A 13,750-nucleotide genomic window follows, 5' to 3' on the forward strand; every position below is an offset into this window, starting at 1 on the left:
CATGTATCTTTGTAGCATAACAATAAAAGTTTGCAACAATATTAATTACATTAACATTGATTCCTTAAATGAATAAGAATCTAACACCACATTGTTGGAAATGTAACTCAGCACTAAGATCATTTTATCATATGTGGTGGTCATGTACGAAAGCCAAGGAATTTTGGCATCAGATAAAGACACGGTTGGAAGAGAGGTTAAACCAGAATATAGATTTGAAACCCGAACTATTCCTATTAGGAATTATAAAAGGGTCCTTGAGTGGCTCAGACTGCTAAGACAGTCTGTTATTAACAGCAGCTGCTTGCAATTACTGCAGGTTCAAGTCCCACCAGGCCCAAGGTTGACTCAGCCTTCCATCCTGTATAAGGTAGGTAAAATGAGGACCCAGATTGTTGGGGGCAATAAGTTGACTTTGTATATAATATACAAATGGATGAAGACTATTGCTTGATATAGTGTAAGCCTCCCTGAGTCTTCGGAGAAGGGTGGGATATAAATGCAAATAAAATAAATAAATAAAAGAGAAATATAATAAAGGATTGATATACTTAATGTTGCAGACTTAGTGAATAGTTTGACAGTGTTGAGGGAATTATTTGTTTAGCAGAGTGATGGCCTTCAGGAAAAAACTGTTCTTGTGTTTAGTTGTTCTGGTGTGCAGTGCTCTGTAGCATCGTTTTGAGGGTAGGAGTTGAAACAGTTTATGTCCTGGATGTGAGGGATCTGCTAATTAAAGTCATTTCCGGTAAATGAGCCATTTGGGGTAAAACTGGGTGGATTAAACTAATATCATAGCAGGGGTGAAATCCAGCAGGTTCTGAAAGGTTCTGGAGAACCGGTAACAGAAATTTTGAGCAGTTCAGAGAACCGGTAGCGGACATTTTGAGTAGTTCGGAGAACTGGCAAATACCAACTCTGGCTGGCCCCAGTGTGCAGTGGGAATGGAGATTTTGCAGTATCCTTCCGCCAGGAGTTGGGAGGGAATGGGGATTTTGCAGTATCCTTCCCCTGCCACGCCCACCAAGTCACACCCCACCCACCAAGCCACACCCACAGAACCAGTAGTAAAAAAAGTTGGATTTTGCCACTGTACCATAGGTTCAACCGTCTTTGTCAGGGTGAAAGAAAGATGTTTTCTTTCAAAAAGCAACTGGACTTTCTAGTTTTGCTTGAAGACATTTTGCTTCTAGTCAGACAACCACGACCTCCATAGACATGTCTGTCAGAGCATTTCATTGAACTTGGAGGGGCGTGTAATGAACATGAATATCCTCATTACAAAGCTTCTACCTGTTCCTATTGAACATTCCTTGCTTCTGATATGGGCAATGAGAAATGAATAAATGAATGTGTGTTGAACATGATATAAGTAAAGATTCAGACAGAGGTGAAATTAGTTTCTTCCCCACCTCTAGGTTATCAGTGATTAAAAACGGTGGGATGGGTGATTTCAGAGCAGTTGGCTCATTATCACAATTCATTGACTTTATAGAGGTACGTGTTTTCAATAAAATCTATTTTCTAAGCCTTTTTCTTGGATTGATATTCTTGGCTGTGTTGCATGCAAAAACGGTGTGGTACGTTTGTTGATGTGTTTCTAGTCCTCTTCAGTCCTCAAAGGGTGACTTTGGGTCAGTCCCATCCAATAGTGTCTTTCAAATTTTTTTACTACTGGTTCTGTGGGTGTGGCTTGGTGGGTATGGCGTGGCTTGGTGGGCGTGGCTTGGTGAGCATGGCAGGGGAAGAATATTGTAAAATCTCCATTCCCTCCACAATCCAGGGGAAGGTTACTGCAAAATCCCCATTTCCTCCCGATCAACTTGGACTCGGGAGGCAGAGAATAAATGGGGGTAGGGCCAGTCACAATTTTTACTACCGGTTCTCCAAACTACTCAAAATTTCCTCTACCGGTTCTCCAGAACTGGTCAGAACCTGCTGATACCCACCTCTGGTTCCATCCCTGATAGAGAGCACTTCCTGTAGTGAAGTGTTGGTGTTGTGCCTTGCCCGCCCTCCTCTCCGCAGCCGGGCCCCTCCCATCTCCTGCTATCTCTGCCAGAGACTGATAGTGAAGAAGAATGGCCTGGCATGCCTCAAGCCCCCAGCCCTGGCACCATGCCCGGATAGAATGAGCAAACAAACCTCCCTCCTATAGCATGTGAGCATGAAGCCAGCCACAAGCTAGAATTGCCAGCAGCTGAGGAGGAAGACGAAAAGTGGACAGATCCACGCTTCCGGAGAATAGAGAGGCGACATCAGCAAAAGGAAGGGAGGGGCAGGCCTGGATAAGTGCTGAGTCATGGAGCCACACCCCATGGCCTATATAAAGGATCTGCTTTTTGGCATTCCTTGAGTCAGACAAAGTCTCATTTGGTTGCTGAAGTCACACCTTAGATTCCTGCCTGCCCTGAGAACTCTGACAGGAATTTGGCAAAGCTGCAGAGGCTTCATGGCCATGCTTGATACAGACTTCCCAGACCCGGCCGTCAGAGGAGGAGTGGGACATGACAGTTGGAGGGATATCCATCTGACATGAAGAATATCATGCTTGACATTCTTGTTCTTCTTCACATTGAGTTGTGTCATTTACACACTGGACACCGTATCTGTAGAACTTTCCAAATGCTACAAATGCATGAATTGTCTATCATCATCATCATCTTTAACCATAATACTTTGTGAGGTAGAATCTGGGCAACTCAATGGAGCTGAGTGTTTACTGGCCGGATGCCTTTCCTGTCACCAATGCGGAGATTTGTTCAGCAGATATATTCTCATTGTGCCCAGAGAGAGAAGTATCTGCCTTTTTTGTCCCCCTCGCCTCAGTCCGAGCAATGACTTAATTAGCCCGCACTATCAGCTCTGGCAGCAAACTAGTGAGCATCTGCCAAGTGTCTCTGTTATCTCCCTTGATGCCAATGAGTCAACAAACAGTACTTCAGCTCTAGTCAAGCAGTTGATTTGCCTGCTACGAGGCATAGCAGCCCTCACTGGTTTTATATCCTGTGGGGTGTGGCTCCATGACTCAGCACTTCCTAGGCCTGCCCCACCCCTGCTTCTGTTGTTCCCGCCTCTCCTGCCTACGAAATCTAGGGTCCAGCCAGGCCTGATTGCCATCAGCTGGGTCTGAAGGCATGGCCTGGGGGGGAAAGAGTCAGGGGACGGAGGCCTCATCTCCTCCACCTGGCCTGCCTCTGGCTCCTGGAGCTGAGCCAGGGAAACCGGTGCTCCCGAGGTAAGTCCTGATGGCCCTTCCCCCTCACTTTCCAAGTCATTTTCTGGCAGGGGGCCCGGCTCGGGGGGCACAGACACAACACTGCCTCCACCTAGGATTGAACTCACAACCTCTTGATTGTGAGGTGAGAGCTCCACCTCTAGGCCATCGCACCACTCAAATGCATGGACTGTCTATGAGGAGAATAAATAGAACTGAGAACATGGAAGGAGTGGAGGACCGGAAAAAAGTGTCCTAGAGAAGACATGATGATTTACTGTATCCATTCTAGATCCCATGTTTAGTGGGTTTCATTCTTAAGCAACATTCTACTTCAACATAGAATAATATCATCATGAAATCCCAAAGTTGAAGAGGATATTTAGGTCACTGCATTTGACCTGTTTCCTCCACATAGCTTCTTCTCTGGTAGTATTGTACTACTAACTAGAGCATACAAAACATTTGCTAGACCAATCCTAGAATACAGCTCACCTGTCTGGAACCCGCACTGCATATCGGACATAAATACAATCAAGAGAGTTCAAAGATATTTCACAAGAAGAGCCCTCCACTCCTCTGCTCGCAATAAAACACTTTATGCCACCAGACTCCAAATTTTGAGCTTAGACAATTTAGAACTATGCAGACTTCACTCTGACCTAGACATAGTACATAAAATTATCTACCACAATGTCCTACCTGTCAATGACTACTTCAGCTTCAACCACAACAATACACGAGCAAATAATAGATACAAACTCAAAGTAAACCGCTCCAAGCTTGATTGCAGAAAATATGAAAATATTCTATTCTATTCTATTCTATTCTATTCTATTCTATACTATTCTATACTATTCTATACTATACTATTCTATTCCTTTTCATTCCATACCTATTCCTTATTCCCTATTCCATTCCATTCCATTTCATTTCTCTTTTTGCCCTTGAAGGAAAATGTGAATTAGAAGAACTATACAAAAAATTATTTATTTATTTTGGGTGGGGAAGGGGGAGGGACTGCCTCAAGAGGACCACCTCTCTTGGTATGGCACTTAAAATTTGGTCCAACAATATCAGTTTTCAGTATATTGTACCTATAGCGCATGGATGCTCATGGGAAATTAAAGACAACTCCCCTTAGAGACCGTCCCCCACGTCTCTTAGACAAGATTTAAATAAACTTTCTAAGATGCTGTATGTTCTTTAAATGTTCAGGAAAATATTTCTCAAAGCATACTCTGTAATGTTTTGTATGATTCTTCAAAACACTGCCTTGATGACTGGATAGAGAGATACAATAAAAGGCACTTGGAGAAAACAAGGCAGGTGAACAAGGAAGAAGAAGTCAAGGTAAGCGTGGAAATGTATATTTTAAGTCCATGTTTTATACAATTAGTATGTGGAAAAGAATTTCACTGCAGATGTGACTGGGACATCCTACCAGGGACAGACATCCACTCCTGCATAGCCACACCAAGAAACATCTTGGCATTGACATTTGTCTAATTATTTATTTACCCACATCTTCAAGCAATGAATGAAAATGTCATGTCCCACTCCTCCGCTGACGGCCGGGTCAGGGAAATCCGAATCAGGCTCTGCAGCTCTGCCCAAAGTCCTAGCAAAGTCCTCAGAGCAGGCAGGAGACCAGTAAGTGACTTCAGCAAGATAAGTTCGACTTTGCCTGACTCAGAGACTGCCAGAAAGCAGATCCTTTATATAGGCCATGGGGTGTGGCTCCATGACTCAGCACTCATTAAGGCCTGCCCCTCCCTTCCTTCTGTTGCCTCCGCCTATCCAATCTTCTGATGCGAGGGTCACTCCAATCAGCTGTTGGCAGTAAACTTTCCTCAGGCTCACCTGCTGTGGAGGAGGGGGAGGGGTCTAGCTGCTCCGTTTGCCTGGGCATGGAGCCAGGGCTGGGGCTGGGGGATGCTCCCTCCTCTGCAGCCTGCTTGGGCATGGAGCCAGGGCTGGGACCGGGAGGTGCCCCATCCTCTGCAGCTTGTCTGGGCATGGAGCCAGGACTGGGGCCGGGAGGCATACATTCCTCCGTGTTCGGGAGCAGATAAGCAGACCCCGGCTGCGGTGAGAGCGGACAAGACACAACAGAAAAGTAAAATGTTGAATAATAATAATAATAATAATAATAATAATAATAACAACAACAACAACAACAACAACAACAACAACAACAACAACAACAGAATTGGAGATCTTCTAGTCCAACCCCCTGTCCAGGCAGGAAACCCTACACTATCTCAGACATGTTGTTATCATGTTGTTATCATTCTCCAAATGTTATCCAACATTTTCTTAAAAATTTCCAGTGTTGGCGCATTTACAACTTCTGCAGGCAAGTTGTTCCTCTGGTTAATTGTTCTAACTGTCAGGAAATTTCTCCTTAGTTCTAAGTTGCTTCTTTCCTTGATCAGTTTCCACCCATTGCTTCTTGTTCTACTCTCAGGTGCTTTGGAGAACAGCCCGATTCCCTCTTCTTTGTGGCAGCCCCTGAAATATTGGAATACTGCTATCATGTCTCCCCTAGTCCTTCTTTTCATTAAACTAGACATAACCAGTTCCTGCAACAGTTCTTCATAGGTTTTATCCTCCAGTCCCCTCATTATCTTGGTTGCTCTTCTCTGCACTCTTTCTAGAGTCTAGCTGCTGCCGGCAATTCTAGCACGTGGCTGGCTTCGTGCTCACATGCTGTAGGAGTGAGGTTTGTTTGCTCATTCCTGACATTCTGTCTGGGCATGGTGCCAGGGCTGGGGGCTGGAGGCATTCCAGGCTGTTTCTCTTCATTATCAGACTCTGAATCAGATAGCAGGAGATGGGAGGGGCCTGGCTGAGGAGAGGAGGGCGGGCGAGGCACAACACAAGTTTATTTGGCTGGGAGATCTTTTGAAACCAAGAGCTGAAGAAGGCAACAGTGACAATTCCAAAATACTGTGTTTCCTCGAAAATAAGACCCTGTCTTACATTTTTTGAACCTCGAAATAAGCACTTGGCCTTATTTTTGGGGAGGTCTTATTATTTGGGGGGGGGCGTGGAGCAAGATGGAGTACCTCTTGCTGTCTTACTTGATTTCCAGCTTTGTCTCCCTAACCTTAACCAGAGGAAATGGTGGGGATCAGCTGGACATGTGTTTAAATATTTTCAGGGAGGGCTTATTTTCAAGGAGGGGTTATTTTCAGGGAGGGGTTATTTTTGAGTACGTCTTATTTTCAGAGAGGGCTTAGTTTTTGGGTGGGGTTATTTTCTGGGAGGGCTTATTTTCAGGAGGACTTACTTTCAGGGAGGGCTTATTTTCAGGGAGGGCTTATTTTCAGGGAAGGCTTATTTTTGGGGACAGATTATTTTCAGATTATTTTCAGGGAGGGCTTATTTTCAGGGACAGCTTATTTTCAGAGAGGGCTTATTTTTGAGGAGGGCTTATTTTCCGGAGGGGGGATATTTTAGCACAGGCACTCAAAAGCCCGATTTGGCTTATTATCAGGGGATGTTTTATTTTCAGGGAAACACAACACAATGCAGAAAGAAAACCACAGCAAAACCCTTTCACATAACTGGCAGGAAAACCACAGCAATGTGTCTGTGGAAACACCAGGTGAAGCAGTCAACCCAAGGGGAAATTTAGTGTTGTAATCTGGCCCGCCACAACTGTATCGGATCACATCACAAAGGGATGGCTTAGCCCCTTCTGATATTCTTCTGCACTTCATCTGCTCCGTCTCACTTTGCAACAGCTCCTCCTCTGTTCAGTCTCTGAAGGAGGTTCATGAAGGCAACGGATCCGTCCGTGAGACACTGTGTGTCTCTCAGAGCGCAGAAGTAGACAGCAGCATCTGCTAGGGTGACTGCATCGATCACGAGTGTGCTGAATGTCTTGTCTTCAAAAAAATACAATTTTCCCTTTGGATTTTCAATTTCATCTTCATACTTTGGGTAGGCCCCACCAAGGTACCTTGGTGTCTGCCCAGAAACTTGCTGATACCATTGGATCATTTCTGAAGTAACAGAAGAAAGATTGCAGCGAAGGTGATATGGGTTTCTCTCCAAGGCTGTTGCTGACATAGGTTGTTCGATCGTTTTTGCTCTTCCAAGAGAACCTGCAGCAAAGATGAAAATGGAAATCTGATCAACATCGGTACATATGTAATGCATTTTCTTGATCTCTCTAGAAAACTGAAATACGTAGACAACTAAACTTCTCTGAATAATTTAAGACAGTGTTTCTCAACTGTGACAAGATGACAATGTGTGGACCTCAACTCCCAGAATCCCCCATCCTGCCATATTGGCTGAAGAATTTTGGGAGCTGAAGTCCAACTTGCCAAGAAACACTAATATAGGAGATCGGTGAACATCTGTAGGTCATCAAGTCCAACCGCCCGGCCAAGCAGGAGACCCTACACCATTTCTGACAGATGGCAGTCCAGTCTCTTCTTGAAAGCTTCCAGTGATGAAGCTCCCACAAGTTCCAAAGGCAAGTTGTTCCATTCGTTGATGTCTTCCATTGATCTCTCTAGAAGCCTGAAATACATGAGACAACTAAACCGCTCTGAATAATCTAGGGTAGTATTTTTCAACCTGGACAAGTTGACAATATGTGGATTTCAACTCACAGAATCCCCTGTCCAGCCATGCTGGCTGAAGAATTCTGAGAGCTGAAGTCCAACTTGCCAATTCTGGAAGTTGAAGTCCAACTTGCCAAGAAACACTCATCTAGGAGATCGGTGACCATCTGTGGGAAAACTCCAAATTATCCTGTAAGTTGGAATGACAGCAAGGTTTATATTTAAAAAAAATATATTATGTTATAATATATAACAAAACAAAACATAACGAAAATGCGGACAACGTTTTGAGATCCCCAAGCTACAGTGAGATGGTTTAATATTCTTTTGGCGCCCCAATTATTGATGCTACGATATTGTTAGAAATTGTCCCAGAAAGACAATAAGTTAGAAAATGCTAACAATACAATATATTTTCCTCTTTTATAAATAATTATTCCTTCTTAATTCTGATGAGATCAATTACATAAGAAAAGAATCCGGATGAGTGGGTTATACAGGGCTACCCAAAATCCTGAAGCCATCCTCAAGGAGAACGTTGACTCAAATGTGACTTCTGAGGAGATGTAGAAGACACTTGTGAAATTTAGTTGCTTCCACCCCCGACAACTACGAAAGAAAAGGGGAAAAAAACGACTCTTGAGGTTGATAAACACCTGCTAGTCTGGAAAAGAAAGAGATAATCTTTCTTGCCATCTAGTGGAAGAAAAAGGTATAATAAATGTAGCAATTGTTCCTCTTAGGAACCTGGAAGACTTCACAGAATAACACAGTTGGAAGGGACCTCGAGGTCACCTACTCCAACACCATGCCTAAGTAGATCTTAGACCCTTTTTGACAGATGGCAGTCCAGTCTCTTCTTGAAAGCTTCCAGTGATGAAACTCCCAAAACTTCTGAAGGCAACTTCTGCTCCATGGGTTGATTGTTCTCACTGTCAAAAAATTTCTCCTTATTTCTAGGTTGAATCGCTCCTTGATCAGTTTTCATCCATTATTCCTTTTCTGGCCTTCAGGTGCTTTGGAAAATAGGTTGACCCCTTCCTCTCTGCAGCAGCCCTTCAAATATTGGAACTGCTATCATGTCTCCCCTGGTCCTTCTCTTCACTAGACTAGCCATGCCCAGTTCTTTTTTAACAGATTAACAGAGTTGGAAGGGACCTTATAGGTCATCTAGTCCAACTCCCTACTCAAGCAGGAGACCCTACACCATTTCTGACAAATGGAAGTCCAATCTTTTTATTTTATTTATTTTTATTTTTGTCATAACAGTATATACAATCATCAACATAAAATAACTCATCATGAGATAAATTATTGAGTCTGTCATCTGCACCTCTATAACTGTCTGGTTCGGTTCTGCAACCCAACAAGAAAAACACAGACTTCAGAGGATAATTAGAACTGCAGAAAAAATAATTGCTACCAACCTGCCTTCCATTGAGGACCTGTATACTGCACGAATCAAGAAGAGGGCCGTGAAAATATTTACAGATCCCTCACATCCAGGACATAAACTGTTTCAACTCCTACCCTCAAAACGACGCTATAGAGCACTGCACAACAGAACAACTAGACACAAGAACAGTTTTTTCCCAAAGGCCATCACTCTGCTAAACAAATAATTCCATCAACACTGTCAGACTATTTACTGAATCTGCACTACTATTAATCGTCTCATAGTTCCTATCACCAATCTCTTTCCACTTATGACTGTATGACTATAACTTGTTGCTAGCAATCCTTATGATTTATATTGATATATTGACCATCAATTGTGTTGTAAATGTCGTACCTTGATGAACGTATCTTTTCTTTTATGTACACTGAGAGCATATGCACCAAGACAAATTCCTTGTGTGTCCAATCATACTTGGCCAATAAAAATTCTATTCTATTCTATTCTATTCTATTCTATTCTATTCTATTCTATTCTATTCTATTCTATATATAAGTAAAAGTATAAGTAAGAGTATGCATATAATATTATAATGAAGGGAACAATAGGACAGGAACCGTAGGCACTTTTGTGCTCTTATGCACTCCCCTTATAATCCTTTTAGGAATGGGGTGAGGTCAATAGTAGACAGTTTTTGGTTGAAGATTTTGGGGTTTTGAGTAGAGACTATAGAGTCAGGTAGTGAGTTCCAAGCGTTAACAACTCTGTTACAAAAGTCATATTTTCTGCAATCAAGTCTGAAGCAGTTGACATTAAGTTTGAATCTATTGTTTGCTCTTGTATTATTGCGATTGAAGCTGAAGTAGTCTTTTACAGGAAGGATATTACAATAGATGATTCTGTGTGTTAAACACAGATCATGTTGGAGTCGGCGGAGTTCTATGTTTTCTAAAGCCAGAATTTCAAGCCTGGTGATATAAGGTATTTTGTTGATTTCGGAGGAGCGAAGAACTCTTCTAGTAAAATCTTTTTTGACACGTTCGATAGTATTAATGTCAGAGATGTGGTATGGGTTCCAGACGGATGAGCTGTATTCAAGAATAGGTCTGGCAAATGTTTTGTATGCTCTGGTTAGTAGTGTAGAGTTTTTGGAAAAGAAGCTGCGTAAAATTAAGTTTACAACTCTTAGAGCTTTTTTTGCTATGTAGTTGCATTGGGCTTTGGCATTTAGGTCATTTGATATAAAAAAAAAGTCTCAAGATATGTAGCTTCCACAATTTCCGAAGGCAACTTCTATTCCATCAGTTGATTGTTCTCACTGTCAGAAAGTTCCTCCTCATTTCCAGAGGAGGAGATTCCACCGAATCTCTCCTTGGTCGGTTTCCATCCATTATTCCTTGTCTGGCCTTCAAGTGCCTTGGAAAACAGCTTGACCTTCTTCCTTTCTGTGGCAGCACCTCAGATATTGGAACACTGCTATCATGTCTCCCCTGGTCCTTCTCTTCTCTAGACTAGCCATGCCCAGTTCATGTAACCGTTCTTCATATGTTTTAGTCTCCAGTCCCCTAATCATCCTAGTTGCTCTTCTCTGCACTTTTTCTAGAGTCTCAACATCTTTTTTATAGTGTGGTGACCAAAACTGAATGAAATACTCTAGGTGTAGTCTTACTATGGCTTTATAGAGTAGTATTAGTACCTCACTTGATCTTGATTGTATCCCTCTGTTAATGCAATTTAGGATTTCATTGGCTTTTTTGGCTGCCACCTCACACTGCTGGCTCATATTTAACTGGTTGTCCACTAAGCATCCAAGATCCCTCTCACAGTTACTGTTGTTAATCCTGGTTTCACCCAGTTTATATACGTACTTTTGGTTTGTCTTGCCTAAGTGTAAGACTTTACTTTTCTCTACATTGAATTTCATTTTGTTAGATAGGGCCCAGTGTCTGTCAAGTCTGTCAAGATTTGTTGAGAGGACAGTAAGGGGTTTGTGATCAACCTTGCACTTAGAAATACACAACCTTCTCTCAAATAAACAATTTGGCTTCAGGAAAAAATTATCATGCAATTTACAACTTCTCCACTGTAAAAACCTATGGACTACAAATCTTGATCTAGGTAAATCAATAGATGCAATATACATAGACTTCTGTAAAGCTTTTGACTCAGTAGTACATGATAAACTATCTTACACAACTGGATATCTGCTTTTCTGTCAAACAGACTACAAAAAATTAAAATTGGTAATGCTCTATCAAATCCTGTTCCTGTCAAGAGTGGTGTTCCTCAAGGTAGCGTTCTTGGACCAACTCTCTTTATAATAAAAAGCCTCTACGCATGCGCAAGAATGGCGGCTTACTGAATGATCGGAACGGCGGCTGGCAAGATCCCTGGCTGATGGCGACGTCCTGCTGCCTCTTTTGCCACTTGCACCCCCCGGCCCGGTGAATTTTACATCCCAGCGACCATGGGTGGGGTCTTAGGACCTTCTTGGACCCGCGGTTGCTGTGCTTGAAGTCGGAGAAGCCGGAGACAGGGTGGGCAAAGAGGGCGGCCTCGCGGAGGTGCGTGGGCGGGCGACCGGTCCTCAGCTGTCTCTCAGCTGTTTGGCGGTTAGCGGCATTTGTTTCTAGCGCCGCTAACTGCATTCATCGGACTAGACTCCCCGGACTGAGCCTCATGGCCTTGGGTCCCCAGCTCTTTTACCATCTCCCTGTTGAATGCAGGGTGAGCGGTGGGAGACGAACGGCCATGTGAAGGTGTGGAAGGGGCAGCGTGTACCAACTACGCCACGAGGCCCGGACTGCGTTACTTGGAGATTTGGCCCTCGCTTCGCCACAACATCTTCCCCGCCGGCAGTTGAGGCTTGGTGGACATGTGGAGGTGGCCATGTGGAGATGTGGGGAGAGGGCTGCATGTTTTCAGCTGAGATGGCACCCATTCAGCGGTGCCCTGATTGCACCCCTGGACTACGCCTCCTGGTCTTCTGGGTCCCAGCTCGTCGGACCATCTCCCCCACTGAGGGTGGGGGCGAGTGGTGGACTTGACGACCATGTTGAGGCATGGGGCAGGACGGTGTATTTTCCAGCTGACATTGTGGCTACCCTTTTACCCCACCCTCGGACCTCCTCCCTGGACTGCTGGAACATCTCTCCTGCAGACGGCATTCTCCGGCCCAGCGGAACATCTATCTGGTGGCCGTTGGACGAGGTTTAGGCCTCTTGATAACCACGGCTGCCATGCACGGTACTGGAGGAGTGGTGAGCGATGAAGGACAGCAGACAGGATGAGCTGTTGGAGGGAGTTGGTGGTCCGGCCGGATCGATGCTTTCTGTTCTGTTCCTCTAGCCGCAAGACCAACTGCGGCATTTTTGACGGCCGAATCCTTCGGGTTGTGGCCTGGTTCTGCCAGGAGGGGCGTGGGAGGTAAGGAAGACGGCCCCTTGGATGGCATTTACAGGTACCTGTGGAGGTTAGAGCCGGAGATGAGAGGAACGTCGGAGGCATTGTGGTCTCTGCTCGACGAGTCCCCTTTTATAGGGGGGACAACGACGGACAGTGAAGGAGGCGACGGTAGTACCATCTACTTCCCTGAGGGAATTCGGACTATGGAACAGAGCAGTCATGCTTTGGCCCTGGTTGGGTTAAGATGGTTTACGATCTTTTGTCTGTTTACCCACCAGGATATCAATGGATTTTACATCTACCCAGGAAGGACTATCGGTCCTCTTTTTCCATCTGATACCGGACCCTGGAAAAACATCTCAGCATAACATCTCAGCTGCTAAAGGGGACATAGTTAGCTGTCGGTCGATTCCATGCGTTATTTGCCACATGAACTCTTGCGCCTGCGAGGTGCCCCCGCCTCGCAGGAATGGCCTGCTACATTACCTAGGGCCGGCCTCAATGACGGGTCTTGGGACCCACAGAGGTGGCATGCGTCAAGAAAGAGTCTTTGGGGATTTTTAAATAGGGAATTTTTAAGGGGGGGGAGGGTAAGGGCGGGTGTTGGGGGAAACCCGTCAGGGAGGGTATGTCCAGTCCCAGCGCACGCTCACGACATTATTTCAGCTGGTCCGAAGACAGGGGGGAGGGGAATGTGCAGAGCAAAGAGTGTTATTCCATCTGTACGGTAAGTGGGAGAGGCAGATATGGCGGAGGCAGGGGGCCGCATCGTTCTTCGGGAGCACGTGTTCGATGTTTAAAAGTGATCACGTGCTCCGGCCCCTCAGTCCTCACTTGTTCCCCGGATGGTCAAGTCCCTCAGAGCTTGGGTCTTCGGCTGATGCTTTGCAATGCCCGGTCCGTGGTCAATAAGGCTCCCCTGATTTGTGACCTTATTCAGAGGGAGTCCGCGGACTTTATGGGCATTATGGAGACCTGGTTGGGCACAGAAGGGGGTGTACCCCTGGTTGAACTGTGCCCTCCGGGTTTCCATGCATTCCATCAGCCGAGGGCCCAAGGTAGGGGTGGGGGGGTGGCGGTTGTGATTAAAGAAAGTCTGGAGCCGAGGGAGTCCACTGTTCCTCAGATAGCTGGCTGTGAATCCCTCCT

At 44.9% G+C, this 13,750-nt stretch overlaps 1 gene segment (V, D, J or C); it reads right to left on the reverse strand.

Moving 5' to 3' along the window:
• Nucleotides 1-6,602: 6,602 nt before the first annotated feature.
• Nucleotides 6,603-13,750, reverse strand: part of LOC131197317 (T cell receptor alpha variable 26-2-like) — a 35,417-nt gene continuing 28,269 nt past the window's right edge. Inside the window, 1 exon segment of the V gene segment in view lies at nucleotides 6,603-7,332. Within this exon segment, the coding sequence occupies nucleotides 6,956-7,332 (377 nt within the window).

The sequence above is a fragment of the Ahaetulla prasina genome, chromosome 4 (genome assembly GCF_028640845.1).
Source record: "Ahaetulla prasina isolate Xishuangbanna chromosome 4, ASM2864084v1, whole genome shotgun sequence".
NCBI lineage: Eukaryota > Metazoa > Chordata > Lepidosauria > Squamata > Colubridae > Ahaetulla > Ahaetulla prasina.